General features: G+C 40.6%; 1 protein-coding gene across 1 annotated transcript in view; it reads right to left on the bottom strand.

The window, feature by feature from the left end:
* Positions 1 to 10,892: 10,892 nt before the first annotated feature.
* The window catches only part of tnfrsfa (tumor necrosis factor receptor superfamily, member a), a 43,807-nt gene continuing 26,848 nt past the window's right edge, over positions 10,893 to 27,851 (bottom strand). Inside the window, exons 3-10 of the mRNA XM_037692344.1 lie at positions 23,823 to 23,954; positions 16,587 to 16,698; positions 16,181 to 16,314; positions 15,997 to 16,098; positions 15,855 to 15,901; positions 15,473 to 15,754; positions 15,339 to 15,375; positions 10,893 to 11,443 (exon numbers count right to left, since the gene is read on the bottom strand). Coding sequence (XP_037548272.1) covers positions 11,142 to 11,443; positions 15,339 to 15,375; positions 15,473 to 15,754; positions 15,855 to 15,901; positions 15,997 to 16,098; positions 16,181 to 16,314; positions 16,587 to 16,698; positions 23,823 to 23,954 — 1,148 coding nt within the window. The 3' untranslated portion in view covers positions 10,893 to 11,141. The remainder of the gene's footprint in view (positions 11,444 to 15,338; positions 15,376 to 15,472; positions 15,755 to 15,854; positions 15,902 to 15,996; positions 16,099 to 16,180; positions 16,315 to 16,586; positions 16,699 to 23,822; positions 23,955 to 27,851) is intronic.

Below are 27,851 nucleotides of genomic sequence, written 5' to 3'. Positions count from 1 at the left end.
TCCAGGATGTGAACATCTTCATCCCTGAAAGAGTGACCGCTGGCCTGAAGATGAGTGTAGACCACAGAGTCCTGGCCTGATGATGTTGATCTTCTGTGCTGGGCCATCCTTTTGGCCAGTGGCTGTTTAGTTTCCCCGATGTAAGACTGATCACAGCCCTCCTGACACTGAACAGCATACACAATATTACTCTGTTTGTGCCGGGGGACTGGATCTTTGGGATGAACCAGTCTTTGCCGTAATGTATTTTGGGGTTTAAAAGCCACTGGGACGTTATGTTTAGAAAATAAACGTCTCAGTTTCTCTGATACTCCCTCAACATATGGAATGACCACTGGTCTGGGTCTGGGTTCCTCCTTTTCACCTGATGGCTGACTGGAGTCCTGTTTGGGTTTCTTCTCTGCTTTCAGGAAGGCCCAGTTAGGATATCCACATTGCTCTAGAGCCTGTTTTGTGTAGGATTTCTCCTTCTGCCTGGCTCCTGAGTTAGTGGGGATGCTGTCAGCTCTGTGATACAGAGTCCTGATGACTCCTAACTTGTGCTCCAAAGGGTGATGGGAGTCAAACTGCAAATACTGGTCTGTGTGGGTGGGTTTGCGGTACACCTCAGTTTGCAAATGTCCTCTATCAGAGACTGAGACCTCACAGTCCAAGAAAGCCAACCTGTCATTTTTTACATCTTCTCGTGTGAACTTGATGTATTTATCCACAGAGTTGATGTGGTCAGTAAAATGTTGTTTTTTTGAATGTCCAGAGGACCAGATTTAACTTTTTTAGATTTTTCTACCTGGATTATTGAGCATGCATCAGGATACTTCACATACAGTTTCAGGACACTATTGCTTAAAAATGTTTTTGTTTGTTTTTGTGTTTGTCTTGTTTTGTTTGTGTTAATGGGGCGGCTGTGGCTGAGTGGTTAGAGCAGTCGTCCTCCAATGCGAGAGTTGGGGGTTCGAATCCACCAGCAGTCTCATATCGAAGTGTCCCTGGGTAAGACATTGAACCCTTCATAGCCTCTGATGTGTGTCCCATCAGTGTATGAATGTGATCCAAAGCACTGATTAGTTTCTTTAGAATGATTTGTTCATTTAGCTTTGTAGAGATCTAGTAGAGATCTAGTAGAGATCTAGTAGAGGGCAGCACGGTGGCGCAACTGGTAGAGCTGCTGCCTCTCAGCGAGCAGGTCCTTGGTTCAAACCCCGGTCCAGGGGCATTTCTGGGTGGAGTTTGCATGTTCTCTCCGTGCATGCGTGGGTTTTCTCCGGGTACTCCGGTTTCCTCCCACAGACCAAAAACATGCATGTTAGGCTGATTGGTATCTAAAATTGTCCCTAGGTGTGAGTGAGAGAGTGAATGGTTGTTTGTCTCGTTTGTCTCTATGTGGCCCTGTGATGGACTTGCGACCCGTCCAGGGTGTACCCCGCCCTTCGCACAGTGATTGCTGGACATGGGCACCAGCGACCCCCGTGACCCAAAATGGAATAAACGGGTAAAGAAAATGGATGGATGGATGGATGGATGAGATCTAGTAGAGAGCTGTATGAATGGGTAAATGAGGACAGATTGTCGTGTAAAGTGCTTTGAGTATCTTGAAATAAGATAGAAAAGTGCTATCTGTATATAAGTACAGTCCATTTAATGAAAGAAAATGCTTTTTCTGAACACTATTATTTTTGATATTAAAGGTTTTAAACTGTTTGTTTTGTCATTTTTTGCTCATGTTATGAGTTATTCAGACAAAACTATAATTTTACGAAAGTTTAGTCTCATTTGTTTTCAAATTTGTTTCTATAGTTATAGCCCTGCCACAGCTCAGAATAAACACAGACAAAATATAAACTTTGCTGTGTCTTTCATGATACATTGTATATTTTGCCTGCCTGCACTAATGCAAGACTTTTAAACTAAAATTGTCATAAAATGAGAAATTACTGATTTGTGTCAAAATCTAAAAAAAAATTAGAGTAATTGCATTTCCTGCGAAAATGTAGTGTGAATGCTTTTTGCAGAAGAACTTTCTAAAAAACAGCTAAAATTAGCTAAAATACATTCTGATATTTAGCTGAAATGGAAGAACAAGCCTAAATTAGCAGAAGAAAGCAGAAAGAACACATATTTCACGAATTAGGTTTAAATAAGCAGAAATGAGAACAGAAATTTGAAAATTAGCAAAACAACAGCTGAAATTAGTAAAAAGAAATAACTGAAAAGTAGATGAAAGGGCAAAAAGAAGCTTAACCTTTAATTCCAAAAGGAAGCAGAAAGAGCTGAAATGAGCTAAAAAAAATATTTGGAATTAGCTGAAAAAACTACAATTTGCATAAAAATAGCTAAATAGCAGCTGAAATAGAAAAAAAACTGAAACTAGTAGAAAAAGCTGAAAGAAACTGAAATTAGCAGAAAGAATTAGTCTGAAAGTAGCAGAAATTATTACAAAAACTTAAATTTATCTGAAAACTGCTGAAATTAGCTAGAAATACTAATAAGATAACTGAAAAATTAGAAAAAGCTTAAATTAGCAGAAGAAAATAACACGTGTGCCCATTTTGCTGAAAGAAGCAGAAATGACCACAAAAAGTAGAACTTAGCAGAAAAAAAAAGCTGAAAATAGCTGAAAGTAGCTGAAAAAATGTTTAAATTTGCACAAGGAAGCTGAAAGAAGCTGAACCAGAACAAAATGTGAAAGGAGCAGCAAAAGGTTGTAAACAGATCTAAAGATTTGAATGAACTTAAATCTTAAATTCTTTCCCCAACAGCTTACTCGAAAGTGGAACAAACCAGTTTTGGAGTAAGCTGTTGGGGGAAGAATCAGTTTTGTGTTGTGTTTCCTTGACTGATGAAGCCTTCCAGATCGAAGGCAAAATGTTTCAGCACAAAAAAAAAAAAATAAACTGTCCAGATGACCTGACTGAAAAATGTTGGATTGTATACCTGGATTATTGAGCATGTACTTTGTTGTTTTCAACCAGTTTGACACGACTGTCAACAAGGAAGAGGGTCGGCAATGGAGGAGGGGGCATGCCAAAGAGACCATCTTAGCACCAACAAAACTGGTTTGTTCCACTTTGGATTAAGCTGTTGGGGGAAGAATCAGTTTTATTGTGCGTTTCCTTGACTGATGAAGCCTTCCGGATTGAAGGCGAAACGTTTCAACACAAAAAAAAAAAAAAAAAAAAAAGAAACTGTCCAGATGACCTGACTGAAAAATGTTGGAATTTTTTTTTTCTTTCTTTGACCCTGGAACAAGTCCTGTATCATGATGCTCTCCTGGACACGGGAGATGACATTACTTTAATATCTGCCACACTGTTTGAAAAACTACAGTTAGCATCAAATCATGCTGGCAAAGATTTGATCCTTCAGACCTGTTCTTGGGAAGTATGACCATACTCTCCTGAAGAAACCATTTTATCCAAGGTGGCCCTGATTGAGCTTCAGATGACCCTTATACACCCCATGTATGTGTCACAACTGGAATCAATCCCTTTCCTAATAGGACAAGATCTTTTAAACTGGTTTAAGCCTTTGATCAATTTTAAAAATCTCTAAGTCTGGATGCAAGTTCTCCAACCGTTGTCCATCACTTTTTCACCTGAAATAATATCTCAGTGTGCTACACTGAATACTTCTGATGAAACTAACATCTCCCAACCTGAAAACAAAACTCAGGAAAATGCGATCCTACCGCAAACCATGGTAATGCCAGCCACACCTGATTGACCGTTGGAGCTAACACTAACCCAACGTGAAACTTTCTTGTGTTCACCGAGTCAATCACAATCCAGTGAATGTTACCTCCCACAAGTGGTTAAAGGTATTGAGGTTCAGGAATCTCATGTGAGCGATGCTGTATTGTCTCTTTGGACTGACAAGTCCACCATCTGCCAATACTTTATGGCCTTAGTGCTTAAACACACAAACCTCCAAATGGTTAGAAAGACTTTCCATTTCCCAAACGACTTAAGATTGTCTTGTGCCTTAACAGCTGTGGGTATTTGTACCCTCACACTTAAATGGAACCATAAAGAACTGACTCACTCATTTCTTGTGGTCCCAAACTTACCACACTCAGAATACATAGGCTGTGACATCCTAGTCTGACTTGGTCTTCGGGTGGACACCATAAATAAAGTTGTATGATCACTGACAACTGTTCCTCAGGACACTCCTGTCCCTGATCTAGACAACCTCAGATCCAGACAGATATTTCCTGAAGTTTATCAGGGAACCCACAACCAACAACTGAAAACCACCTCCATTTCTGCCCAAAAGCATCTTAACAAAACGGCTGAAGGATGCAAAGCCTACTATGACCAAAAAGACTCCCATGAATAACTTCAAGTGGGGGAGAAAGTCTGGTACTACATCTTTTCCCCAGTCACTGGACAGAAAGCTTACCAAACCATAACGCTAGTCTGTAAACTTCTACCAAGGTGGACCGGACCACATCTGATAACGGACAAACTGTCCCCAGTTGTGTACCGTATCAAAATCAGCAAAGGTCAGAAAGAACCTGTCCTTAAGTGGGTTCACCAAAACCAGATCAAGCTACACAAGGCTTGAACTAAAACAACAAATGGTAGAGAAGCTTCAGATGACCAAAACATAGACTAATCAAACTATTTAGAAGGTAAAAACCCCTACACCCTTCTCAAAGTAAAGCCTTAAACTCACAAATCCTCAAACAAATAAGGTAAAACACCTTAGACCTAATAACAATAAACTTTAAATGGAAAAATCTACTTTTCTTGACCACAAGATCAGAGTAGAAGCAAAACAACTATTGATCAGCTGTGGCTGAGTGATTAGAGCAGTCGTCCTCCAATGCGGAAGTTGGGGGTTCGAATCCATTAGCAGTCACATGCTGAAGTGTCCCTGGGTAAGACACTGAACCCCTCATAGTCTCTGATGTAAATGGTAAATGGACTGTACTTATATAGCACCTTTCTATCTTATTGAGACACTCAAAGCGCTTTACACTACAATCTGTGCCCTCATTTACCCATTCATACAGCACTCTAATTGATCTCTACAAAGCTAATTGAACAAATCATTCTAAAGAGACTAATCAGAGCTTTATCACATTCATACACCGATGGGACACACATCGGAGGCAACAAGGGATTCAGTGTCTTGTCCAGGGACACTTCGGCATGTGACTGCTGTGGGGTTCGAACTCCCAACTCTTGCATTGGAGGACGACTGCTCTAACCACTCAGCCACAGCTGCCCATGTGTGTCCCATCAGTGTATGAATGTGATCTAAAGCACTTATTAGTCTCTAGTAGAGTACTGCATGAATGAGTAAATGAGGCACATATTGTAGTGTAAAGCGCTTTGAGTATCTTGAAATAAGCTAGAAAGGCGCTCCATAAGTACAGTCCATTTACCATTTACCATTTTTCAAGTGGGGGTTGAATAACTGCATGTTGCCATCAAGATTTTGTGTTGTTTGTGCCCATACTCAGCTGAACAGCGTGGTAAAAGTTTGTTTTTAAAATCCACCCAACACTAACCACAGGAGTAATGTACTCCAGTAAACAGAATCATTAGACATAGCCCAATCATCATCTATGTCCCTGAAGTGTGGAACTCATAAAGACCCATAGTTCCAAACTTCCAATTTTTTATTTTAATTTTATTTCCCAAATGTTCTTTTTGCATGCTTATTCCCATTTAACAAGTAATCTTTAGCCTCTACACCCCTTATGCCACAAATGCATATACAAAATCAGTGGCGTTTTTAGAGTCCCCTATTTTATTATCATTACCATTTGTTTTAGTTTACTTAAGAAACTTAGAACACTTTTAGTTGTCAATTGATTTGACATTAGACTTGTATGTTTTAAGATTTATTTTACTTATTCACATTATATACACAAATAGTATACAGAGTTGTCACTTATCACCAGACCAACAGTCCAGTCTATGCATCATTCCTGGTCTACATCATCGCTCGTGGTCTACACCATCATCCTTGGTCTATTTCACCATGCCCTCCAGAGGACATCATGGATGCCAACTGGAATAATTTTATTATATTTGTTTCTCTTTTTGTGAAGTTATACTTTGGACTTTGTGGAATACCCTGAACTTCCTGTTTCGTTCTTGGAACTATCAACTGTGACTCTTTGGAATACTCCTAAAGCAAGGACACTGTTAATTGTGATTCACCAACGAGGTACCCAAATTGTAAATCACAAGTGGGGGAATGTAGTGTCCCACGTCCCTCAGAGAAGTCCACATCCTGTCCTCAGAGACAGTAACCGTCTCTTCCACCCCCTCTCTGTGTGCCAATCTGTGAGTCAGGGTGACTCCATTCTGATCCTGGACTCAGAGACAACTGACTGTATGGTAATTAACCCTTTATGCTAATCAACTCTCATTCCTGAGAAGACAGACTTTAGTCTCCTAGAGAAGTTGATATCTACAGTAGAACAGAACTCAATTGTAGCCTCAGGATAAAGGGAGGTGTAGTTTCCATGACAACCAGGAAGTTAGCCAACTACACAGAGCTTCAAACCGAACTCCTATGTTGTGTAATACTGTTGTGTGAGAAACCAAACTTGCATCTGTGAAGAAAATGGTTAAAAACCCCCCCAAAAAAACAAGGTGTTATCATGCTATTGTTTTGCTTCAAAGTTTTGAGAGGTGGGGCTATGTAATCAAAATTAATTAATGTAGCTTGTGTTTACACCCACTGTTCGTAAGCTGCATGGATTGGATAAAACTGAATAGGCACCGCCCCTTTCTAGTATCATGCAATGCTGACACGGAAGGAAGGGTCTCAAGTTGTCTCAAGTTGTCAGAAGTATGGGATGTCATTGGCTGAGAGTTGGCTCCGAGCCAGCCCCAGGAGTCAGCGGGGCTCCGATCCAGTTCTTCCTCAGATGGAGCTCAGCCAGCTGAAATGGAGAAAAGTCCACGAAACTCCCTCAAACACCCCAGAATGATGCAAGCACGGCTTGGCTGAACGGAACGCGGTCCTGAAGAGGGACAGCGTGAACCACAGGTTCCTTTCATATCATATCCATAATGGGTAATGAGGTGATGGACAGCTCTCCGGTAGGACAAACATCTTTCTTCTGATGGAAAGGAATGTCTCAGCGCCAACAAGGTTTTCTAGACTTTGTTTACAGTACGAATCTGAGATACAGTATAGTTTAACTAAAATATAGTTTACCTAAATTTAATGTTAGTCCAAAATTGAATAACATCTCCTCAGTTTTATGCTATTTTATATTATTTACCCATCTGAAATAACACTTATCTGGTTATTCATTCATATTCAATATTTGCCATATTGTCAATACTCAAACTGAAAATAAACATTACAGAATTGTGATTTTAACTGATTGAATTTTGTGTCTTTTTGAGTGAGAGGAATCGCAACATTACGAAGAACTCACTATAACTTTAATCAAGGTCGATTCACTCGAACATTCAGGGTAAATAATACCTGTTAAAATGTATTGCTGGTTCTGACTAAATACGTATTCCCCTACTGACGTTTGAATAGAACTGTTGAGCAAAATGAAAACAGCACTCATTTTAAGACCCTTCAGACAGAAAAAAACTGTAAAAAACAACTTTATTTTGAAATAATGTAAAAACGGCTTTTGTTGTATTTACATCTTTTGTCCCCGACATTTGAGACAAACTAATTCAGAGAAAAGGGTTTAACAATAAAATGTATTACAACGGTTAAAAGAAGTTACGTGAACAGCTTAAACTCGCAAATAAAGTATGGAAAACAGAAAACACACACACACCCATACACACACACAATTTCTCAGAAGAAACAGCACATGCACTGAAACACATCCGGTGCCATGCTGCTTCAGAACAGAAGACAGAAGGTGAAGATGGGAGCAGTTGGTTAGACAGGCTGTAGTTTCTCACTCTGTCAGTAGATGGCAGTGCCAGCACTGTAGCATCACTCGTCAACAATAATATAAAACTTTGTTCTTTTTACACAGGAAGAAAATGCACGGGTGGGAAAAAAAACCTAAAAATCGTGGTTTCGTGTAACATCAAATTTCATGTTTCAATATTTAAATTTGTGTTTTGTTACTACACCTGCAAACTAACACACACTGAGGCTTGCTCTGTGGACTTCATGGTACCTTGAAAAAGTATTCACACTCCTAGAAACTTCACATTTTGTCACATTTTTATAGTATCTTATCTGGATTGTATGTGATAAAGCAACACAAAGTAGCACATAGTTGTAAAGCAGAAGGAAAATTATATATGCCTTCATTTTTTTCATAATCTCAAAAGTGTGGCGTACATTTGTAATCAGCCCCATTCACTCTGATGCTTCTTTGATATGCCTTCAGAAGTCAACTGATTAGAAAATAGTCCATGTGTGTCTGGGTAAATCCATCTGTTCCTGAAGCTTCAGATGTTTGTTAAAAAAGGATTAGGGTATAAAACATCTCACAGAACTCTGTTTAACCCACTATCTGAAAATGAAAGAGTCTGGCACAATTAAAAACCTAATATGACAGGTCAGACGAGGAGAGCGTTAATCTGAGAAGCAGCCAATAAGCCCCCAGGGTATTTCTGGAGGAGCTGCAGTGCAGAGATCGACAGCTCAGGTGGGGGCAATCTGTCCACAGAACTTAGTCCTGAACTCTGCAAATCTAGCTTTTAAGGAAGAGTGGCAAGAAGACAAGTCACTGCAGAATTTGCAAGTGGACAAGTTCTGTTGGAGGCACAGTAAACACATGGAACAAGGTGCTCCGAAACTATGTCACCCTGAACACACCATCCCAACTGAGAAATATTTTATTTAACCTTTATTTAACCAGGCAAATCCCATTGAGATCACAGATCTCTTTTGCAAGGGATTCCTGGGCCTGAAGGCAATCTAACATGCATGTTTTTCTAGAGCTAAACCCACCTGAGAATCTGTTACAAGACTTGGAAACTATCGTTCTGGCCTTCTCCATCCTGACTGGGCTAAAGGAACAGGCTCAAAGTTTAGTCTCTAGATGTGGGAAGCTGGTAGAAACAAACCAAGACTTGAAGCTGGTGTTACAACAGAAGGTGGTTCTACAAACATCAAAGTTCATGCTCAATAATCCAGGTAAAAAAATCCAGCAGAACTCAGTCAGGTCCTCTGGATGGTTTATTTTTTTGTTGAGACGTTTCATCCTTCATCCAAAGGACTTAATCAGCCCGAGGAGCCACTGGATTATTGAGCATGAACTTTGATGATTTGAACCACTTGAGCTATGGCTGCTCAGAGGAGTCGACGGGGGAGATGGCCGACCTCAGAAACCATCTTATGTGAGTGTGCTGCTTGTGGGGCTGAGTTTGTTGTGGCTCCTCGGTCTGATGACATCCTTTGAATGAAGGACGAAACGTCTCAACAAAAAAAAGAAACTGCCCAGATGACCTGACTGAACTTTGGTGGCTCTACAAAGTTTGGACACGGGAAGGCTGCATGCCACACTTCAGATTTTAATTGTAGAAAAAGAAAATTGAAAACTGGAACACTTTCTTAAAATGCCAGTTATGAAGTACTTTGGAACCTTCAGAACTTTCTTTACTTTGTGTTGGTTTGTCACATACTCAAATACTTTGAAGTGTGTGGTTGACACATGATAATATTGGTTTAAGGGGTATGAACACTTGCTCAAGTCACCGGGTGTATCAACACAGGGCAGATTTAGTCACATCATACAAGTGAGCTTTTAAATCTTTCTTTGTAAATCCAGAAAAGATTTCCTTCATCTTGACAATCCGTACCTGCACCCATGTCGCCTAGACATGTTACTTTTTTTGGTCAGTCAGTTCCATAAAAAACAACTCATTTCAATAGATGCAGTCTGCATTAGGCAAAGCTTCATCACTGTCCTGAACGAGGGGTCAGTGAATGGCACACGAACCACTGCAGCCCAGATCTGAACCCAGAGCAGCGAGCAGCAGCAGAGCTGAACAAAACGCTTTAATAACAACTTGAAACGCACGGATCTCAGTCATTTAGCTAAAACATGACACAAACCACGTGTGCACGCGTGTTTTCTGAGGGTCGTTTTGGCAAAAGTATAAATAATAACAGCTATAATCCATTTCAATAATTATGTCAATAAATAAAACGACCTTTGAACTTACCCACATTACAAGAACACATCTATAATAACTGCTTAAATAGAAAATAAAATCATTTCTACAAAGTTTGCGTGTTGTAACACTGAACGCATAAAATCCCAAAGGAGTGAAAACAATACTGCTGCAACTAGACTTTACAAAAGCTAAAACTATTTTCAACCACTTAAGGAACAAAGATGTTTCAGAAAAAAAGTGAACTCTAAACCAGGGGTTCCCAACCCTAGTCCTTGAGGAACGCCAGCCTGCATGTTTGAGTTGTTTCCCTGCTCCAACACACCTGATTCAAGCAGAACTTGAGGAAGTAATTAAATCAGTGAATCAGTCAGACCTGACTGAAAAATGTTGGATTGTATACCTGGATTATTGAGCATGGACTTTGTTGATGCAGGATGGTGTTCCTCAAGGACCAGGGTTGGGAACCACTGCTCTAAAAGATGAAGAGGTAAAACTGTTAATAGTAAGAATTGTTAATAATTAGCAATATTCTTCAATAATCAGTCAGGAAATTAGACTCAAACTGATGTTTCTGCCATAAAAAGCTGAAACATGTTGAATCCTACATGTGGCGGGGTTATTAGTGCATCAGAGAGGCACAGTATGAGTGACATCGTTAATGCCACTCCATCAAACCAGTGTATATCCTCGTCTCCAGTGGGGGGTTCCTGATGATCAGACTGGAGCTGAGTGGCACCCAGCTGGAGCGTTTGACGCCTTGTTTTTGGCTGCACGTCGCTTTTCAACATCTGAGAATGTGCAAAAGTTTCTGCCTCGTGGTGTTAAATGTCTGCGATAAAGTTGATGGAATCCAACCTCAGAACTTCAGCTTTGTTCTCTTTAGAAAACGAGTCATCAAATCACCCATCAGTCCAGCTTCACATTCCCCTTTTTGTGTTTTTATTTGAACAACTACTGGCTTTTGAATGCGTGGCTGCTGAGCCACAAAGAGCTCCATCAGTCCGCCAACAGCGTTTTGTGCTTTTCGATGTGACGTGCACTTTGTGTCCACATCGGCTGCAGCCTTCAGGGCGTGTCCGTGTGTTTGTAGTAGCCCTTCCTGAGCGCTGCCGACGCGATGCACTCAGCCGAGCGGCGCTGGTCCATGCTAAGCAGAGCCTCCAGCAGGTCGTTGATGTCGGCCTTCAGCCCCTGCCTCTGCATCCAGTTCTTCAGCAGTTCGTACACTTTGTCAGCAGCGGCGCCGTTCTCTGCGATCCGAATGTGGTTGTCGCTGACGCCGATCAGTCGGAAGAACTTGTTGTGGATCCGCACGTCCAAGTACTCGTCGAATAAGTCGAAGCACTTCCTCAACGACTTCTCAGAGCCTTAAAAACAAGAAACATTCAGTCAATGGCTGTTTAAGTTGGCCAATAAATCAGAAGCATTATTGAAGACAAAAATGTTTTTGCCAGTCTGTATGCATGTGGGTTTGTCTGTTAGCAAAATATATCCTGACCCATTGGAAAGATTTTAATAAAAACGCTCAGAATGTAATCACTGGATATTCATCTAAAACGGATTTAACAGTCAAGTGCTAAAAGATCTAATAGATCACAGGACCTCACCAAGGACAGAAATTCCAGCTCATTATTGGGTGTCAGCAAAGTAAAAGTTTTTCAAAAAGGGATTTTTGAGGTGTCCCCTACGATACAGTCAAATGTACAAATGAAAATTAAACATTCATTATCATGTCTGCCAGGTAGACCAGTTTCAGAAACTAACAGGAGCACTGCACTAACGTTTCTCCATCCACTCCAACGCTAATTTAAATTTAATTCAGTTCAGGTTATTTATATAGCACCAAGTGACAACAGAAGTCATCTCAGGGCACTGAACAGAAACATTCATATTTAAAAATAATAATTTAACATTATTTATCTGAGGAACAGACTGCTTTGAGTTTAACTCCATGACAAAACTCTCATCTTGAGCATGAAGGCGACAGTGGAAAGGAAAAACTCCCTCATGAGGAAGAAACCTTTAGCAGAACCAGGCTCAGGACAAGCGGCCATCTGCTTCGACCAGATGGGTTTGAGAGGAACAGATACACAATGGCAGGTCAAGAATCATGTTAAGATAGAAATAGTTTCAAATAAACTATTCAATTTTAAAAATTAATTTAAGGAAATTAGTAATCTAAGCCTACAGCAGTTTAACAAACAACCCTAACTATAGGATTTATCAAAAAGGAAAGTCTTGAGCCCAGTCTTAAAATTGGACAATGTGTCAGCCTCATAGACAGAAACTCGAAGTTGTTCCACAAGAGAGGAGCCAGATAACTGAAAGATCTTCCTCCCATTCTGCTTTTGGAAACTCTAGGAACTGCGAGTGAACCTGCAGTCTGAGAGTGAAGTGCTCTGTTAGGAAAATATGGAACAATAAGATCTGTAATAAAAGATGGAGCTAGGTTGTTGAGAGCTTTGTAGGTTACAAGTACAAACCGGATTCAAAAAAAGTTGGGACACTAAACAAATTGTGAATAAAAAGTGAATGCAATGATGTGGAGGTGCCAACATCTAATATTTTATTCAGAATAGAACACAAATCACAGATCAAAAGTTTAAACTGAGAGAATGTATCATTTTAAGGGAAAAATCTGTTGTTTCCAAATTTCATGGCGTCAACAAATCCCAAAAAAGTTGGGACAAGTCCATTTTTACCACTGTGTGACATCCCCCCTTCTTCTTACAGCACTCAACAAATGTCTGGGGACAGAGGAGACCAGTTTCTCAAGTTTAGAAATAGGAATGCTCTCCCATTCATGTCTAATACAGGCCTCTAACTGTTCAATCGTCTTGGGCCTTCTTTGTTGCACCTTCCTCTTTATGATGCACCAAATGTTCTCTATAGGTGAAAGCTCTGGACTGCAGGCTGGCCATTTCAGTACCCGGATCCTTCTCCTACGTAGCCATGATGTTGTGATTGCTGCAGAATGTGGTCTGGCATTATCGTGTTGAAAAATGCAGGGTCTTCCCTGAAAGAGATGACGTCTAGATGGGAGCATATGTTGTTCTAGAACCTGAACATAGTTCTCTGCATTAATGGTGCCTTTCCAGACATGCAAGCTGCCCATGCCACAAGCGCTCATGCAACCCCATACCATCAGTGATGCAGGCTTCTGAAGGGAGCGTTGATAACAACTTGGGCTATCCTTGTCCTCTCTGGTCCGGATGACATGGCGTCCCAGTGTTCCATAAAGAACTTCAAATCGTGACTCATCTGACCACAGAACAGTCTTCCATTTTGCCACACTCCATTTTAAATGACCCCTGGCCCAGTGCAAACGTCTGAGCTTGTGGAGCTTGCTTAGAAATGGCTTCCTCTTTGCACTGTAGAGTTTCAGCTGGCAACGGCGGATGGCACGGTGGATTGTGTTCACTGACAATGCTTTCTGGAAGTATTCCTGAGCCCATTCTGTTATTTCCTTGACAGTGGCATTCCTGTTTGAGGTGCAGTGACGTTTAAGGGCCCGGAGATCACGAGCGTCCAGTAGAGTTTTACGGCCTTGACCCTTACGCACAGCGATTGTTCCAGATTCTCTGAATCTTTTGATGATGTTATGCACGGTTGATGATGATACTTAAAAGTCTTTGCTATTTTACGCTGGGTAACACCATTCTGGTATTGCTGCACTATCTTTCTGCGCGACAATGGTGGAATTGGTGATCCTCTTACCATCTTGGCATCTGAGAGACACTGACACTCTGAGAAGCTCTTTTTATACCCAATCATGTTGTCAATTGGCCTAATTAGTGTTACTTGGTCATCCAGCTGTTCGTTATATGCTCAATTTCCTTTTTCCAGCCACTTATTGCTACTTGTCCCAACTTTTTTGGGATTTGTTGACACTGTGAAATTTTGAATCGACATACTTTTCCTTTAAAATGTTACATTTACTCAGATTAAACTTTTGATCTGTCATCTATGTTATTTTACGAATAAAATATTGACATTTGCCATCTCCACATCAGTGCATTCAGTTTTTATTCACAATTTGTTTAGTGTCCCAACTTTTTTGGAATCCGGTTTGTAAGATTTTGAATTCTATTCTGGATTTGACAGGGAGCCAATGGAGATAAACTAAAACTGGAGAGATATGATCTCTCCCACTAACTCCAGTTAAGAAACTGGCAGCAGCATTTTGGATCAACTGAAGATGTTTTAAAGAAGTATTTGGACATCCAGATAATAAACCAAGGCGGCATGGTGGCGCATTTGGTAGAGCTGCTGCCACTCAGCGAGCAGGTCCCTGGTTCAAATCCTGGTCTGGGGTCCTTTCTGGGTGGAGTTTACATGTTCTCTCCGTGCATGCGTGGGTTTTCTCTGGGTACTCCGATTTCCTCCCACAGACGAAAAACATGCATGTTAGACTGATTGGTAACTCTAAACTGTCCACAGGTGTGAGTGACAGAGTGAATGGTTGTTTGTCTCCATGTGTCCCTGTGATGGACTGGAGACCTGTCCAGGTTGTCCACGCCCCTCGCACAGTGATTGCTGGACATGAGCACCGGCGACCCCCGTGACCCAAAATGGAAGAAGCGGGTAAAAGATAATGGATGGATAACAAACCATTGCAATAGTCCAGTCTAGATGTGACAAATGCATGGACCAGTTTTTCTGCATCATTTTTATATAAGATGTTTCTAATTTTAGTGATGTTACGCAGGTGGAAGAAGGCTGTTCTAGTGATATTTTTAATGTGGGTGATAAAATACATGTCCTGATCAAAAATAACAATAATAATAATAATTTAAATTAAATTCACTTCCTGGTCACACGGTCATGTGATTTATAACAACAGGTTATTCTTTTTTACAATAATATAAAGTAGTCGTCGTTTTGAAGGTTTTAGTTGTTTTGACTGTCCTGTGGTTTGGCATCATTTCAGTGTGCTGTTTTTGTTTCTGGTTATCTGCCACTTTGATTGAAACAAATGGAAATGTGTTTGCTGAGACAGATTAGCTGTGGCAGCCATCTTGAGTCAAGTTGTCTCTAAAAGTTCAACAGATGGAGATGTCCATTTAGCGTTTACTTTGAGAGGTTCATTAAAATTCTTCCAGCAATACATAACATTTTGCTAACAGAAAAAGTAAAAGGCACACAGACACAGGCAAAAACACAACTGTCCTCTATTGAAAGGCGTGTGGTAAACAGTAAAATAGTAGCATAAAAACACTATGCTTATACTTTAATCTCTTCCTCCTACAGAGGGAACCTTACCAAGCAATGGCACCAATCGATGTTGTAAAGGGTTATCCTGTAATTGGAGAATATCAGTGACCGTTAGGAGATAAAATGCATAAATAAAATATTAGCTGTAATCCAATATGCAAGATGTTTCTGATGCTTCGTACTGTATCTGCAGGCAGCAGTCTGATGGCGGCAGGGCTCTGGTGGGGGGTGTTACCAGAGGATGCTGCCGTGGGCAGAGCTGACAGACTGGTCTGAGATGAACTGGTGGTGTTGGGCAAACTGTCCCCAAGTCCTCTGTCTTCATCTTCAAAGGAAGGAGCAGCCTTGGTCATCCCCGGCTGAGTCTCTTGCAGCAGAGGCCGGGACTCGGGGCGCGACTCCTCACCCTCCACGCCAGCGTTTTTAATGTTCTGCCTCTCCTCTGCCGTGGCTCTGCTCTCATCCTAACCAGGAGAGAGGTAGAAGAGGAAACTAGTAACATACTGTCCCAGATAATGGCACCTCAAAAACGGACTAAAAAACCCCCCAAACATTCCAACTTACGATAGGAATCTTCACAATTTCACTGAAGTCACAGCGGCTATTTGACCCTGTTAAAAAAAAACAACAACAAGAAAATGGCTCTAGAAATGCATGAAATCAGCAAAATTATGTTCTGAGGCTACAATAAGTGATGTCAACTCACATGGGATCTCACATGTATGCTGCTTGATGATGAACCACCACACAGCCAATATGATGATGATGACTATAGTCAAGATAATCAGGAACACCAACACAGGGATCACTAGAAACACAGAGAAAAAGCATGATTTAATTTAAAATAACAACATTTTTAATGTTGACCTAAAAGGTTGTGGGAAATTTACCAAAGTTTATTGGAGAAGCAGAGGTTGGCATGGGATGGGGTGTTGTGGTTTCTGTAGGAGATGGGTCCCATTTTCGGCACACTGTGTTGGAAAAGGGGGTGCACTTCTTCACCTCTTGCTCACCTGGTTTACATCTATCGGATTACAGAAAAAACATTAGGAAACACTAATGCATATAAAAACATCAATTATGGTACAAATGTGGGATTCTTCTCATTCTGTTTAACACATTTTTAAGTAGCTTAAACAAAAGACCCCAAAAGTCCAGGCTGTAATCAGTCAGTAATATAAACAATAGCTGCACAAACAAGTTTGGATTGGTGGAAGAAAGCTCTTCTGTTGTCTTTGTCCCGTCTGCGAGCGGAGCGGAAGAGAATGCAGCTGTAAATCATCAAACGACACTCACTTTGCACAGCGTTTGCAGACTTCACAGGCCTGATCTGGAACACAGAAGGTACTCGGTCTGCACTGGCACCTGGTATCTGTAGTCCTGGTGCAGGGTGCAGTTTCAGTCTCATCTGTGGGGAGTGAACAAAAATAATGAGAAGGCAACAGATATAAAATCAGCTTGACATGCAACGTTTAGGACATTTAGGTGCAAGGAGATCACCACAGACCTGTTATTGTCACAGTGTAGTACATAAGAACATTACGATGAACTTTTTGCAAACTATGCGCTTTTTTCCCCCAAAAAATTTGACAAATGACATATTTCAGGTTCCCATTTTTGCCTCAATTTAAACAGGAAAAAGAAAAGAGAAACTGCCACAGTTAGTTTGAAACACTAAAATAAAGTAAAATTGTAGGCCTGTCACGATAAAATTTTCTGGGCGATTAATTGTCTCAGAAATTATTGCAATAAACGATTATATTGTTTGAAATTTAACAATAATTAATTGTCAAATTTTAGAAGTCATGTTGATTGGTTTGGAGTGTAGTACCTTTTTTGACCACCGGATGGCAGTATAAGACAGTTTGAATCAAAGGATGGATAGCTGAGCAGCGTGTCTCTAAGAAAAATGGGAGGGAGGGCCCTTGACGTGACATGGTGACATGGTGGACGCTGGTGTGTTTTGAGCTCTTTAGCATAGCATTTTTCACATAAAGCTTTAAACTAAAAAAAATCAGTAAACAAGTTCTCAGCTTCTTTTTGCAGAGAAAAACAATGTTTTACACAAAGGCATGAGTTTCAACCGTGAATTTTTGAGCTTTGACAAGATGGAGGTTTAGCTTAGCTCGTAGCTTAGCTTCTCAGCTTAGCTGCTTTTGATGATCCAAAAATGCGATTTTGGACGGTTAAACAGATTTTAAAGAGAAAAGAGAAAGGAGGGGTCAGTGAAGAACACTGGAGTTGAGTCGTGTCTTCAGCAGAAAGAGAGAGACACGAAGAAATGAAAGACGATAAATGAAAATGAGGTAGATAATTTTCATTCATCATGCGATTAATTGATTCATCGTTTATCGCGACAGGCCTACAAAATTGAATATAAAATATAATTAATACAACTGATTTATCAGATGTGACCCAAATAAAGAAAGATCAGTTCAACATGACAATTTTATGTGTTATTTTAAAAAGAAAATGTTAGCATTTGCGCTAAATGTGGAAAAATAAAAGTTTTGCTTCACAAAATTAAGCTAAATTTAGAACATTTTACTAAGAATCAGGCGTGAGCCTAACTAATGTTTCAAGGAAAGTGTTAAGTCACGGTGTCAAAACTACTGTGGAAGGTTTTCCATACCATTCCCATGTTTTAAAAGTTTTAATAAAATAACAGGCAAAGTAGTTTTTTTGTTTTTGGCTTTGTTTCACTCAGAACAAAACACTTATTTTGGTTTTTATTTGGAACAATATATTGAACAAAACATTGTGTGCGAGTTGAATTAAATTGTTTAAACCTATAAGATTGCGTGTCTTCTTTACTTTAGTAGGTGCTGTAGCTCATTCTAAACCACAAAGACAGGACAGCTTATATTCAAACTGAAAACACAACTTGAGTTTTGTCACACAGTAACAACTGTTACTCATCCCAAAACAACAGCTTTCATTGTTTTTACTGAATGATATATAATACTTTAAATGCAATTACCCTGCTCCAAATCACAGAACAATTTGGTTTCTGTTTCACTTGTTTCTAAAGGCAAGACCCTGAAAGGACTGAGGGGAAATTTTATTTGCAACATGTCTGTTAAATGCTGAGCCTTGAAGCACATGAGCACCCCGGACAAAAGTACAAGACGGATGTTTTAAGAGCTACTACCGAACTGGTAAAATTCATCAAAAGAAAACCTAATTAATTTTTTTTTGTTAATATTTATGCCCATGTAAGTGAGCATTCGTTTGTCTTTAGGCAAACTACCTTGTGAATCGCTGGACTAATTTGAATAAAACTAACAAAGTAATCACTGGAAGCATATCTAGAACTGAGTCATAAATAATTTAAAATCATGAGTGGGAGAATTGAGAAATACAAGTATAATGCCATTTCAATAAAATTGTTGTGTGCTCGATGCATAGCATGGGCTCTGGAACTAATCTCCTCAAGAGGGGCTGGACCTTATTCCACTCTGGACTTGTCCATGGTGAGAGGTGCCTGGCTTGAGTGGCTTTATTTATAGCTTCCTGTACATTGGAGTTTTCCCTGCTAGATGAGCAGGTAGCTTCCCTAAGCTTTGAGTGGGGGACGGGATCAGACAGTTTGTGCCCATGTGTCGAACAGCAGTCCTGAGTACCCAGCACTCTTTGAGTCTAGGGATGCACAATAATTCGATATCGATATATATATCACAATACAATTTTATTCAATAATGGTGATGTGAGTTTTAAGCACATTTTCGATATTTCAATTTAGATTACGCTATGATTACAGCGTTTCACTGACATTTCTTTTTCTGTTCAAGTTGAAGCAGTCACTTCAACTGGCAGCCATTTCATCTCGAAGAGAAAAAGCTACTACACAACTACGTAAGTGCGTGGTGACGTGCACCACACACAGAGCTCGAGTCCAGAAGAAGTCAGTGGTAGCAGGCTAGGCTCCAACGCATGGTACATTTTCACTTCAAAATGAGTGCCCATGACCATTAGAATGTGACTGAACAAGCTTTCACAAGCCAAGAGAAAGCAGATGACATAACTGATAAGAGAGGAAAGACTAATTTGGCGGTGTGGAAGTGGTTTGGCTTTCTAAGATCCGATAAACTGCAGATTTCAGTGTGCTGCAAAATGTGTCGGACAGTCGTTCCAACCAGCGGTGGGAACTAGGCTTGTCACGATAACAAATGTTGCTGGACAATTGTCTCAGAAATTATTGTGATAAACGATAATATTGTTTGAAATTTAACAATAATTGTCAAATTTTAGAATAAATGTTGATTTGTTTGGAGTGTAGTACCTTTTCTGACCACCTGATGGCAGTATAAGACTGTTTGAGCCAAAGTATGGATAGTTGAGCAGCGTGTCTCTTTAAGAAAAATGGGAGGGAGGGCCCTTGACGTGACATAGGGCTGACATGGTGACATGGCGTACGCTCGGTGATTTGAGCTCTTTAGCATAACATTTTTCACACAAAGCTTTTAATATTATTTTTTTTAAAAATCAGTAAACAAGTTCTCAGCTTCTTTTTGCAGAGAAAAACTACTTTTTACACGAAGGCACGAGTTTAAACCGTGAATTTTGGAGCTTTGACAAGATGGAGGTTTATGTCACGATCCTCGAGGTTGGAACCCAAATGCAGGAAGGCGAGGCGAGGCAGGAGTTCAAAATAAAAATAATTTATTTTTAAATGACAAAACAAAAGGCTGTCGGTGCAGCAAAACCTTACTTTGGCAGACAGGATCAGGAACTAGGCAGAGCAGATCATCAGATGGACAAAAAACTGACAGGACAGAGGAGGACTGAGACATCTGTGAACACAGAACAATCACCGGACAAGGAGTGAAGGAGAGAAAGGCTTTTTATGAGACAGAGGGAGAGTGAGTAATGAGAGGACCTGGGCAGGTGGCTGATGAGGGACAGGTGCGAATGATAAAGACTGAGTGGAGAGGCAGACTGAGGATTGAGTGGAAAATAACAGAATCAGATAAACAGAAAATCACACACAGAGCAGAACAACAAAAATATAAAGAGCAGACAGAGACAGAACCTTGAAATGGAAGGAAATGATTTAGTTTGTGGGATGATAGTTTGAAGATATTAATGTTGGTTCCTGGTTGCAGCTTGAAGGAGAAGGCAGAGGCTTAGACAGATGGGGGGGCAGCGGGGGCCGCTGACCGTGACAGTTGGTTCCTGGTTGCAGCTTGAAGGAGAAAGCAGAGGCTTAGGCAGATGGGGGGGCAGCGGGGGCCGCTGACCGTGACAGTTTATTCCCGAGGTCAGCCTGTTAGCTTAGCTCGTAGCTTAGCTTCTCAGCTTAGCTGCTTTTACCGATCCAAAAACGCGATTTTGGATGGTTAAAACAGATTTTAAAGAGAAAAGAGAAAGGGAGGGTCAGTGAAAAGCACCGGAGTTGAGCTTTTTGTCATCCAGTGTCTTCATTAGAAAGAGAGAGACACGAAGAAACTATAAAGGCTGATTTAATACAACACATATTTAATATTAACATTATACATTTATGAAACATACCATATTTATTAATATTAATTAAAATATCTCATTCTATAAATTGATCAAATTTCCTAGACAATGTTATAATTCCATTTATGAATAAGAAAAGTATGTACTCAATCTCTGCCGATCTTCAATTTACGCCATTCGTATTTCTGTTAAAATCATACATCATGGTTAAAATGATCTGCAGCGTCACCACTGAGCGGCGTTGTTCCACCATGGAAATAATTCATTCTGCATGTTGCAGGGTTTACTCATTCAGCCCAGGCTGGGGGTCAGGTCTAAAGCAGCCTGTCCAATTGAAGTGAGCCATCTTGATCATTTGGTGCTGATGGTGAAAAGTGTCCCTGATATAAATAACTTTTATACCTCAGTACTTTTAAGGCAAGTGTCAATTCATTCAAGCTCATTACAAAATGCTAATATTGGTTTATAAATCATTAAGAAATTACCAGTAATTTAAGTGCTTTATTTCAGTGCTGATGAAGAGCTGAGTAAATAAAAACAACCATTAGATGGAAGGCTATGATTGTCAATCAGCTGATCGTATAATTCAGCATCTGACCACCAGATATACTGTGGTGTGGCGTAAATTAGCAACATGAAGATCGGTGGAGATAGAGCACGTACTTTTCTAAGTCAATTAAGACAGTTCTTAGTCATAATAACATTGTCTAGGAAAATTAATCAATTTATAGAAAGAGACAGGGCAGCACGGTGGCGCAACTGGTAGAGCTGCTGCCTCTCAGCGAGCAGGTCCTTGGTTCAAACCCCGGTCCAGGGGCCTTTCTGGGTGGAGTTTGCATGTTCTCTCCGTGCATGCGTGGGTTTTCTCCGGGTGCTCCGGTTTCCTCCCACAGACCAAAAACATGCATGTTAGGCTGATTGGTAACTCTAAATTGTCCCTAGGTGTGAGTGAGAGAGTGAATGTTTGTTTGTCTCGTTTGTCTCTATGTGGCCCTGTGATGGACTTGCGACCCGGGTCGTCCAGGGTGTACCCCGCCCCTCGCACAGTGATTGCTGGACATGGGCACCAGCGACCCCCGTGACCCAAAATGGAATAAGCGGGTAAAGAGAATGGATGGATGGATGGATAGAAAGAGATTTTAATTACTATTAATAAATATGTTATGTTTCATAAATATATTTTATTAATATCAAATATATGTTGTATTAAATCATCTTACAGGATGTAATTTAGCACACCTTTATAATTAAGGCTGGAAGTAATTATTTCCATGACATTTTCCTTAACTAGCATATTCAACAGCGATCCATGCGACCCGGAAGTATTACTTTTAGTGCATGCGCAAATGAGCTGACGGTTCAGATCGTGCAGTGACAGGCTTCAAACTGTGGAATGGACTTCCTGACCTGAGGCGTGTCTCATGAAACCCAGAGTAAATAAGAGCCACCTCACACTCAGGAAATCCATTTCATAGTTTGCAGCCAGTTACAACGTGAGCATTGAGGACTGAGCAGCACTGTGGCTAACAGCTAACCAACTTTTCATCTAAACACGTCCGCTGTGTGGAAGTATTTTACACTAGAAACACCACAAAACAAGACAGCAACGTGCAATGTCTGCAGAGCCGCTAACCGAGAGGAGGAAGCTCCGTCGCAAACTTAATCAAACAGTTGAAAAAGCACCACATTAAAGAGCACGAGGATTGTTTAGCCAGGCGGGAGAAAGACGAAGCCGGCAGAAATCACTTCTGGAGTCGTTCCAACAGCAAGGAAAACTTCTGCTGGACAACGGAAAAGCTAAAGGGATTACCGAGAAGTTGCTGAATTTCATCATACTTGACGACCAACCGCTATCATATAAATCGTTCTTGCCTGTAGAGAGGAGTTTATTATAGCCTCATTTAAAATCAATAATAATGATGATATCAGAACAGTATCAGAATAGTATCTGTATTGACAGATACCTAGATTTAGGTATTGGGATTGGAAAAAAAAAAAAAAAAAAGTGGATCCGTGCATCCCTAATAATATTCATCATCAGACACCTTTGCCTTTGATCCACTGCCATAATGAGCTTGTACTGCTAAATATGGCACAATTACACTAAATGCTATTATTGCACCACGATCGACTATTGTGCATTGACCTCCTTTTAAATGACTAAAAAGTAGAGTATCACGTGGTCAGAAATCACTCCACCCCCACACAAAAGAGAAACTTCTCAGTTTTAAAACTGCAGTAAATGAGTAGAAACACGTCTCACGTAACACGAGTCTCTTTTCTGAAGCTCCTGCCTTTCACTGGACACAAAGACACCCAATGTGGGGGGACAATGGCACACAGCCCCACCCAGCTCAGCCAGGTAAGGCAGATGCACAAGCAAACCTCCAGAGACGAGAAACACGCTCACATTCAGCCCACGAAACAAAAACAACAAAGAGACACCCTGCTGTGCTGTGTAACATCATAAGATCACATTTTCATGAGTAGCCGTGAAAGGCGGGGGCACAAATAAAGACGGATCAACTTTCATAAAACAATATATCCTCGACAGTGTGGACTATCTAACCTAATCTGTGATTATCACATTTTTAAAAGTACTGACCTAAAAAGAGGTTCAGTGAAGTGGTAGATTATTTCTTATCTTTTAAAACATGGGAAAGCTGATGAAACTGTACCCTGGTTTAACCTGACACCATTTACTGTCCATGTCTGAGGACACAAAGTACAAGGTACTTTATTTATTTAGTTTTTGTACTGAACATGTCTTAACTGACTGATAGAATAATTGTCATTTGTTACACAGTTCAATTAATTTTAAGGTATTATTAGTCTTCAAATAAAAACAGTTTAAGTGTTTGGTCAGTTGAAATCAAGGCGTTAATTAAACAGACAAAAGCATTTTTTAATTGCAACTCTAATATTAATGTTGAACAGGAAAAAAAAATGCCCCCGATTTTCTGAACTGATCTCACTTGGACTTTCTGTTTAAGAAAAATATAATCAAATTTAAACTCTTTAAAGTAATGCTTCACTTAAAATGATACGCCTGTGGAGAAAATGTGTTACCTAGGCGACAATGTGTGCAGGGCAAACATCGGTTCATGCCGTTAGAGTGCTCCGTGTACGTTTGTCCATGCTCGCAGAACACACACGTCCCAATTTCTTGGTCTCTTTCGCAGGGTTTCTGCACAAAGGTTCCTGCAGGAAACAAAATCATAATAATTAAAACAATGAAACAAATATACACCACTGGTAAAGCTTATTCATTTATTGTTTTCACTTCATTAAAAGGTAAATCTCGTGTTTTGTGTTGAAGCAAGGGGGTTTAGCATCAAGCACAGCTGTAAACTGATGGGATAACACCAGTTTGAAGCTGAGTGAGCGACGTCTCCATTTCACAGCGACTGGAAGACGATTTATTCAGCTATACAGAGTTCTGACCTACTTGTCTGATTATCACTCTTCTCATTTCAAACATGATCTGAATAAAACCACTTGGTTTTTATGTTTTTGGGATTTACCTTTATATACATGTATATAAAAAAAAAAGATCTCAGTGAGAAGGTTGCCGGATCAAATCCCAGCCCAGGACCTTTCTGGGTGGAGTTTGCATGTTCTCTCCATGTATGTGTGGGTTTTCTCCGTGTACTCCAGTTTCCTCCCACAGACCAAGAACATGCATGTTGGACTGATTGGTAACTCTAAATTGTCTCTAGGTGTGAGTGAGACAGTGAATGGTTGTTTGTCGCTGTGTCCCTGTGATGGACTGGAGACCTGTCCAGGGTGTCCCCCACCTCTCACACAGTGACTGCTAGATGTGGGTTCCAGTGACCCCCCGTGACCCAAAATCCAAGAAGCGGGTAAAGACAATGGATTGATGGGTTGTGGAGATATTACAAAGGAGAAATAAACATCTGCATTTGAACTCAAATTGACAAGTTTGGCTTTATGTTTGCAGAAACAACTAAATAAAAGCACCATCACTCAAGTACGTAGGATGAAGATGAAAGCAAAGTTTCAACAAAGCAACTTTATTCCATCCATTCATCCATCCATCCATTATCTTTTACCCGCTGCTTCCATTTTGGTTTACGGGGGTCGCCGGTGCCCATGTCCAGCAATCACTGTGCGAGGGGCGGGGGACACCCTGGACGGGTCGCAAGTCCATCACAGGGACACAGAGAGACAAACAACCATTCACTCTCTCACTCTCACTTTGGGACAATTTAGAGTTACCAATCAGTCTAACATGCATGTTTTTGGTCTGTGGGAGGAAACTGGAGTACACGGAGAAAACCCACGCATGCACGGAGAGAACATGCAAACTCCACCCAGAAAGACCCCCAGACCGGGATTTGAACCAGGGACCTGCTCACTGAGAGGCAGCAGCTCTACCAGTTGCGCCCCTAACTTTATTCCATTCCCAATATTAAAATAATCTCTAACTAACAACGTCTTTTCAAGAAAAAGAGCAGAAATAAAATCTGCACAATTTGAAGCTAAAAATCACAAAAAAATCTACAGTCATTAAATTCTCAGGAATTGACTCGAATTATTTAATGTATAAAATCAAACTATTGAAACAACAGTTGAGAAAGTTTGAAGATTATATAAAATTACTTGTGAACCAAAAAGCCTGTTTGATGAAATCATCACTTCTTAAAATTAAGAGTAGTAAATATAATAACTAAATAAGCTCACAGCAGAAAACAGTACTTGGTGAGATCATAGTCTACGCTCATGAAAAGAGTGTGGATCTTTATCAATCAATCAATTTTATTTATAAAGCACCCTTCATACTAAAAGCAGCTCAAAGTGCTGTACAGAATTATAAACAACAAACCCACAAAATAAAAGCAAACAAGACACACATAAAATAAAATTGTATGGAAAATGTATAGACTGAACAGAAATGAACCAGTTCAGGAAATACAGTTAAAACGATGGGTCTTGAGCCTGCTCTTAAAAACAACAACTTTCTCTGCGGCCCTCAGGTTCTCCGGCAGACTATTCCACTGACGGGGGCCATAGTACTGGAAAGAAGCCTCACCGTAAGTGTGAGATAATGACATAATGGACATGATTAAATAAATTGGTTTGTGCTTTTAATGACATAGGAGGTAAAAATAAAGTTGACTTCAAACCCAAAACTTTTCACAGTTTTCCCCGAGAATGCTTCTGGCTCCTGGCTGTCCCACATTATTTCCAGATGTGACGACAGAGGACAACACTTCCAAACCAAGGGTTTCTGCACGCTGGAAATTTTTAACTTTTCTACACTCAACATTTAAATGTTGATTGTGTTTGTTTGAATTATTTTACACAGAAAGTTTCTTTCGTCTGCTCCTTTCTGCAGGTGTTGCCACAGCAAGTGAACTCTCATAAAAGATTTAACAATTGCTTTATGCCGCATGCCCTTCCTGACGCATCCTGGGCTCGAACAGGCAACTTCAGGATTAGAAAGCTGCAGCACTTAAACTCTGAGCTACTGCTACCCTTTGACTTATTTTACATGAAAATGGAACTTTATAATGCAACTCACTGTTGTAAAGAGGTGCTGTTTGTGTACTTATGTAAAATTATTGGTCGAGGGATGATTTATTCCCCACAAATATTTTGTAAAACAGGCTGTGCACACTCCCACAATGGCGTTCTCTCTCTCAAGGACCAGGAGTTTGGTCACATGCACAAGATGGACACGTCTGTGCAATAATGATGATGTTCCAAACAAATTACATTTTAGTTACAAATGTCTCGGGAGGTTGGGGGCGTGGTGCAGGAGGTCTGTCAGCCAGAGCAGGATCGGCTGTGGTTCGTTTGCAGTGTCTCTGCTCAGAGTGCAGCGGGGACTGCTGTGATCCGGAGCGCCTGTGAGCTCTTTGGGACGGAGAGGCCTCACAGCTGAGTGGCTGCTCACTCAGGACTGGATCTGTAGAATGATTCGGAGCTTTCACCTGCAGCGTCTCTCTAAGTTGAGAACACGGCTCACACCTGGACTCTGTGCATCAGACAGCATGACCGCTCTGCTCTGATTGGGTAACTGTAGTGTGCTAAGGGCTAGGTTAGCTGCACCTCCACTACAATATATTTAAATAAACGGGTTCTCTCTTTTTCAAGTTAAATTACTGCCATGTGACCGAGGTAACTGTGAGTGGATTGTTTAATCAGTGACATGAGACGTTAATTTCCTTTGACCCATCAGAATAAATGTGGTCATTTATTGAACAGAATCAAAATTTAACATCAAAACATTGTACACTTGATTAGCTGATCTGGTTCTGATTAATAAAACTTGGCACGTTTTACTTAATAAGACAACAGGACTTGAAGAAGGCATCCAGACTATTGGCAAAATAGAAGAGTTTAAAGATGGGAAATGAAGAGTTTAAACACTTAAAGGGGAGGTGTTTTGTTTACCAGAATTAGCACGCTTCTTTCAACACCAGCCCAACTCTCCGGTACACTTGGTGCGTGACGACTTGTTACCTTTGCAGAAGATACATCAACTCCGGTACAGAGGTCCATTTCAACGCTACCTTTCAGCGTCTCCGGTAAGAGTGGCTGGCCATATCAGGAGTCGTGCCTCTTACTCTGTTCAACAAACACGCTCATCTCCAGGGTGGATACACAGCAAGATGTGAGTCCGTCAGAGGTTCTACTCAGATGTGGAAGAATCCATCACAGGCTCCGAAGAATGAGTTCAAGACTAGACTTCATCAGAGACCCACTTGAAGACTCAGGAGACTCGACCGACTGGCTGACAGACTGTTCAGTTCCAGGAAGTGTGGACTCTTAAAGAGTTCTCACTTCCGGTCACTTCAGGACTTCCTGATTGGTTGAAACAACCAACAGGGGGTGGTTCTAGTGATGTCAGAGGGTCATTTCAAGTCAAGAAAACAGCAGGAATGTTTTAGGGACTTTTAGTACAGACAGGAGAAATGTTATGGCGAAGTGAGAGCAAGCAGGTGACAGTAGCTTCTTATTTACCGTCTGCTAGGCTTAAAAACAATCCACTTCGTTCTAATAACTCCTTTCTGACTTTCGACCGACATCACTACTCCTCATTTCAGACAGAAGATCAAAAAATGCATAATT

The sequence above is a fragment of the Nematolebias whitei genome, chromosome 18 (assembly GCF_014905685.2).
Source record: "Nematolebias whitei isolate Nwh7 chromosome 18, NemWhi1, whole genome shotgun sequence".
Lineage (NCBI taxonomy): Eukaryota > Metazoa > Chordata > Actinopteri > Cyprinodontiformes > Rivulidae > Nematolebias > Nematolebias whitei.
Note: the sequence above shows the minus strand (reverse complement) of the source record. Positions and strands in the feature narration are given on the sequence as shown.